Below are 6,000 nucleotides of genomic sequence, written 5' to 3' on the forward strand. Positions count from 1 at the left end.
AGACACAGAAGACCTGGGTTTGATCCCTGAGTCAGGAAGATACCCTGGAGAAAGAAGGGCATGGCAACCCACTCCAGTATTCTTGCCTGGAGAATCTCATGGACAGGAGAGCCTGGTGGGCTCCAGTCCACAGGGTCACAGAGCCGGACATGACTGAAGTGACTGAGCACCCATGCAAAGACTGACAGAGCCCATCAGGAACTTAAGCTAGCATCAAGCTTGCCTGATTACATGCTTTGTCGTGAGCAACAGAGTGCCGGGAACTTGGACTTCTTGGCCCTGTGGTGTTTACCAGGCCATCCTGCAGCTCTCTGCAGATCCAAGAGCTCTAAGTGGGAAAAGAGGAGTTTGTGATGCCCACAACCTTGGCTGAGTCATGGAGTGACCAAGTGCAGGCAGGAAACAGAAAGAACAGGCCTGTTGAGAGATTAGGCTAGAAGAGCTGTTGGTATTAGACCAGAGCTCCAGGACTGTGAAGGGAGTGGAGTGGAATGGGGTTGGTATAGGGAGCCTTGAAAGCCTCCGGGGACATGGCCTGTTCCCAGCAGCGAGGGGGAAGTCATCCAGGCAGATAGTGTGTTAGCTGGAGGAGAGAAGGGCTAGGAGATCATTGCCTGGAGGCAACCCACTGTGGGTGCCTCTGCTGAGGTTACGTGGGCCAGAGCACCTCAGAAGCTATTGCCCCAAAACACAGCCCCTCGGGAGCCAGCTGGCTGTCTTTCACCCGCTCCTGGCCTCTCCAAGGCTCCTTGACAGCAGAAAAAAATTCATAGCCATTGATTTTGTAATTAACAGTTTATCAATGCCATCAATACAGACTCGCTGATAGATTGCAAAGAAATTAATCTTGCAATGTTATTTTATTTCATTTTCGGTCGAAGGCAGCTGCCAATTTTGGCCTCCTTGGGGAGGGCGGGGTGATGGGGAGAGGAAGCTGGCAGGAGGCATGGGGTCTGGATGGACAGGTCGCAGCCTTACAGGGACCATGCTCTGAAATCAGCCAAGAGTGTAGGAGTGGAGCCAGGTTTCTCCCCCAACTGCCAAAAGGAAGAGTCCTCACTGCCTTAGCAACAAGGAGCAAAACACTGTAGGGGAATCTCAGGTATGGGGCCAGCCCCGCAAGGGCATCTCCTGCCTTCTGAGTTCTCAAAGTAACGATAATAACAACATTTATTAGTTGCTTACTAAGTGCCTGATGACGTGCTGGCTCATTTAGCCCTCACCTGTGAGGCGTGCACCCTCATGTGCTCCATGTCACAGACAAGGAAACAATCTCAGAGAGCCTAAGTAACTTGGCCAAAGTCACACAGCATCTAAGGCTCCAGAGTCTCATCCACCTCACTCTACTGCTGTTCTCGTAAGAGAAAGAGGCAGGGCCTGTGGAGGCATGGGCTGAGTGCCAGGGCCACAAGGTCAGAGGGCATCACTGGGGTCAGCCAGTTGGTACAGCTGCCCTCAGCAGTCTGGTAGCTAAACAAAGACAGCATAGAAAGGAAAAAAAAAATTAGCAAACACAGCATGCAAAGAATTGTGCTGTTCCTTTGAGGAATCTGGGAAACTTGCTCAGCCGTCTGTGGTGACCCAACCCAAGCTTGCAGTTCACTTGACGCACATACCCCTACCCTCCCACCTTGGACAGGCCTTGGGTGCTGCACTTCAGGGTGGAGGTGCAATATCTTTAAGGAATGTCAGAAGAAGGCGGGTTATTTTTCCGGGGGCCAGGAAGTGGGCTCCACTTTGCTTTGACTTGGACCCACCTGTAACCCAACCATCCGCCTGCACCTCCTTGCCCCTCTGCGATTTAGGTAAATTTGACCTGGAATTCATGGCCAGAGTCCAAAGCCCTCCCCAGGATTTTCTAGAACTCCCAATAGCATCTCCCCTCTTTGTGCCCTACCTGTCCAGCCATGTGATCTCAGTTCCCCCATACGCCCCACCTCAGGGCACCCAGACACAAGTCAGCCCCTTTATTTGTGTACATACAACGGTAACAACTGTTCTATAAGGTTAGGGAGTGCACTGAAGACTCTGGGGCCTAGAGGCAGCAGTAACAATAAAATCATGATGGTGACTATAATGATGATGATGGCGGTGATATGACTGATCACATCATATGACTGATAAGCTGATACCATGATGCTGCTAAGATGCTGATGCTGATGATGGAGGTGATGCTGATGATGGAGGTGATGGTGGTGGTGGTGATGATGGTGGTGATGACGGTGGTGATACGCTGACGATTGTGAAGGTATAAGATAACGGTGGTAGTGGTGATGGTTCTGGTGATGATGGTACCATAGTTGTGACAAGTGCTATTTTAAGCCCTTGATGGGTATTAACTCATTTAGCCTCTCAAGGTAGATCTAGCTATTATGGCCTTTCACAAATGAGGAACATGAGGTGCAGACAAATGAAACAACTTGCTGAAAGTCACAGAGCTAGCAAGTGAGGGGGCGAGATCACAATTCCACCACTTTGGCGCCAGAGGTTCTCCCCCTCACCCTGCCCCACCTCTGGGGCAAACCCTTCACTGCCGCCTCCTGGTGGTTATCTAAGAAAAGTCTCCCATAGGCACAGATCTCTCCTTGGGTGTGAACCCCAGCTCCGTCACTGGCCTCTGAGACTTCAGACCGGTAGCTTAACCTTTCCGAGCCTGGGTTTGTCTCTGTAACATGATGGGGCTGCGCTCGCAGTCGTACCGCTGATGCCCACCCCACTGTGTCCGCAGATTCCATGTACATCGAGGATTTGGAGGCGGTCCAGAAGCTGCAGGACCTGCTGCACGAGGCGCTGCAGGACTACGAGCTGAGCCAGCGCCACGAGGAGCCGCGGAGGACGGGCAAGTTGCTGCTGACGCTGCCCCTGCTGCGGCAGACGGCCGCCAAGGCGGTGCAGCACTTCTACAGCATCAAACTGCAAGGCAAGGTGCCCATGCACAAACTCTTCCTGGAGATGCTGGAGGCCAAGGTCTGATGGCCCGGCCCATGGACGGACTCCCGCCCAAGGACAGATGGATGGACCGACGCGAACACCTCCACAGCCACCAGCCTCAACATTCAAGTCCTGTATCATGGCCGTGAGCCGTCGCGGCGGAAGGGGCTCCTCGCCTCCTGGCTGTGTGCAGAGTCCCGGGTGCTGGAGGGGCGGGGGGTACGGGGATGGAAAGGCAGGTGCGGGGCTCATCTGTAACTGGCTCTTTTTTTTTCCATTTGGTATGTTGTTTTTTTTTCCTCCGCCACGGGCAATGCCGAGGCCTGGGCCAGAGCTCACTCCCCCCTGAGGCCGGAGACCACCAAGGAGGAAAGGCAACTTCTCCCCACCTGATCGCCAGGAGGCAGCACATACATTTCGTAACCACTTCTCCGACATCCACCCCACTCCCGGCCTCCACCCACGGCCTGGGCGGGCAGTGTTTAGTGCCAGGACTCTGGCATACTCAGGCGGGGGTATACCTTCGGAGGCTTTCCTCTCCCAGAAAGCAGGTACTTTCTTCCAGAGGCCCTGCCTACTCTGAGGTTCTGCCCCCCAGGAGGCCCCACGCCTTCCGCAGTCCAGAAGGTTTCCTCCCTCCAGTCTTCACCTAAGCTCCCAGGCCAGCCCAGCTCACCATCAGGGGACTAGCCGCCAGAGCTCCTGGATTTTCCTAGTCACCCCGCCCCCTTGGTGCGCCCCCCACCCGCCTTCCACTGCTGCCCCAGGGTCCCCTCCCTCTCCGCCCCCTCACCCCAGGAACTCCGCTGCGACTTCCTGCCCGACCTCAGAGCTCACCCCCATTGTGGGTTCCACCAGCCAAGACTTAAGGGCCCACAGGTGGGGACGGTGCTGGCTCAGAGCAGAGCAGGGTCCAAGACACCACGCCCCAGCGCCCCCTCTTCTGCAGGCTTCTCCCGCTCCCTGGGGGCAGTCCAGAGCAGGTGGGCCTGGGGTACTGAGGGATATGCAGGGACCTGGCCCCTCCGAGGGCACCCTGGGCACTTGATTCTAGGCTGGCAGCGACCTGGGTGGGATAGGGAGAGGCCCAGACCAAGCTTTGCTGAGCACAGAAAGGCCCAGAAACAGAGATGAGCAGATAAGGGAACTCTGAAGACAGGGGCTCCACAGAGGTCACCAGCTTGCCTGATCAGTGGACACCAGGATGCCCTCTCCCTTGCCTTCCAAAGGGCAGGGTGAACCAGTGTGCAGGAGGGTTTGCACCTGCCATCCTTGGACTAAGGAGGTATAGCATAGCTCCCCGGGTGCACTTAGATGCCAGCTTTCTGGCAGGAGACCCCGACCCCCTACCAGTCCATCAGGCTGTTGCATAAGGTACCAACCACCCCATTTTGCCCAGGACCCGTTTTGGCATTGAGAGTCTATTTGCCAGGAAACCCTCCAGTCCTGGCCGAATGGGAACAGGAGGTCACCCATTTCAGTGAGCGGCTATGAAAGTTTGTTATAACCCACTCAGACTGGGGGGAGGGCAACTTGAACACACCATCTGGGGCTCATGGGGTTGGCTGAGAGCAGTTTACAGGACCTCCCATGGCTGAAGGAGTTTCAAGCATCCATCCAATCAGCTGTCTTCTAAAGCAGAGATCAGAGCAATCCTGCCAGGGACACTTTCCCGGGGAGTCCAACACATTCTACCCCCGACCTCTCGTCACTTTGAGAGGCAGGCAGCTCCCACCCACCTAGCCCCAGGACCAGGAGGCCAGGCGTCCTCCTCCACAGCCTCGCAGCCTTCCGTCTCTCCACACCCAGACACGGCTCCTTCTGAACTTTTTCTTCCAGGATGTGCTAAGGTCACCGCAGGTGTGAGAGCTGGCTAAATTCCATCTGCTGCTCTCAGGTTCCAAGAGACTTCACAGACCAGTGAAGTATGCTCCCTCCCTTTTTTGTCTGTGGAGTCTTCAAGGCCAGAGTCATGTGTCTGGCAACACTGGAATGATCCAGGGTGCTGCTAGCATCCTGTGCAGTCTCCGATCTGGGCGGATAGATGCACAGGTGCCTCTAAGGGACCAGGGGTAAAACCCAGGCCTGCTTAGCTGTTGGGGGCCATTCATTGACTCCCTTAGCCTCTCACTGAGTTGTGTGCTCAAGGAGGCAGAGAGCAGAGGGTCACATCTCATCACCCCTGTTCTGTGTTAGAGTCACTGCTCGAGCGTGAGGACCTGAGCTGTGAGCCACTGCAGGGGCTAGTTCACAACTGGTCTTCACTGTCCATCTTTTCTAGAAAAAGCACCTCTGATTAACAGTGCAACAAGTGGTCTGTGGGCGGTGGTTGTTGCATACACAGGGCAGCTTTGCCTTGCCGGAGCTCATGCATCTGCCAGTGTGCCAGCGTTAGAGCCCCTTTATACCAGAGGGGGGCCATGGTCCTGATGGCTTGGTGCCACTGAGGTGGCTGCTGCTTTTACATTAAAAAACTCTCATGGCAACAGGAAATGTACCAGGAACGATGAGAAAGGTCTGTTCAGTGGGGAAGGCCCTGGTGCGTACTTGATGGATCCATTGGCATTCAGAGAAGTTTACAGGCCAACTTCTTAGTTGGAAGCCTAGCCAGCTTTTGGGACCTCCCTGGGAAGAGGGGAGGAGGTTGGGAGGGGGGTGACTTAGTGGAGGATGTGAAGCGAGGAGAGTTTAGGACACCCCATCCCCCCTAAACAGAACAAAAGTGAAGTTTTCCCCCCAAATCCACTGTTCCTGGGAAATCTGTAAAGAGGACATAACCCTTCTCAGTTGTACTCTCATGATACAGGTCATTGAAATGAACCAAGAAATAAAATGGAAAAAAAATCCAACCCCGGAGAAGGTGGTATTGGCTGGGTTTTGTTTGGTGCCCGTGTCCCCACACTTTCTCGAGAGTCTAGACTGGCTTTGGCTCATGTGAACCTTGTTAAGGGCTCGCAGTTTTGGTACAGAGGAAGCTTCAGTGATTCCCCAGGGCACAATTTAAGAACCGAGTAGGAAGACCAGAGCAGGATGTTGGGTGGGAGGCAGTGGCAGGGCCTTAGAGGAGCT

The 6,000-nt window shown here is 54.7% G+C and overlaps 1 protein-coding gene across 1 annotated transcript in view; it reads left to right on the plus strand.

The window, feature by feature from the left end:
- The window catches only part of ESRRB (estrogen related receptor beta), a 58,755-nt gene extending 52,965 nt beyond the window's left edge, over positions 1–5,790 (plus strand). Inside the window, exon 7 of the mRNA XM_055538734.1 lies at positions 2,729–5,790. Coding sequence (XP_055394709.1) covers positions 2,729–2,973 — 245 coding nt within the window. The 3' untranslated portion in view covers positions 2,974–5,790. The remainder of the gene's footprint in view (positions 1–2,728) is intronic.
- Positions 5,791–6,000: the final 210 nt, after the last annotated feature.

This window comes from Bubalus kerabau, chromosome 10, assembly GCF_029407905.1.
Source record: "Bubalus kerabau isolate K-KA32 ecotype Philippines breed swamp buffalo chromosome 10, PCC_UOA_SB_1v2, whole genome shotgun sequence".
NCBI lineage: Eukaryota > Metazoa > Chordata > Mammalia > Artiodactyla > Bovidae > Bubalus > Bubalus kerabau.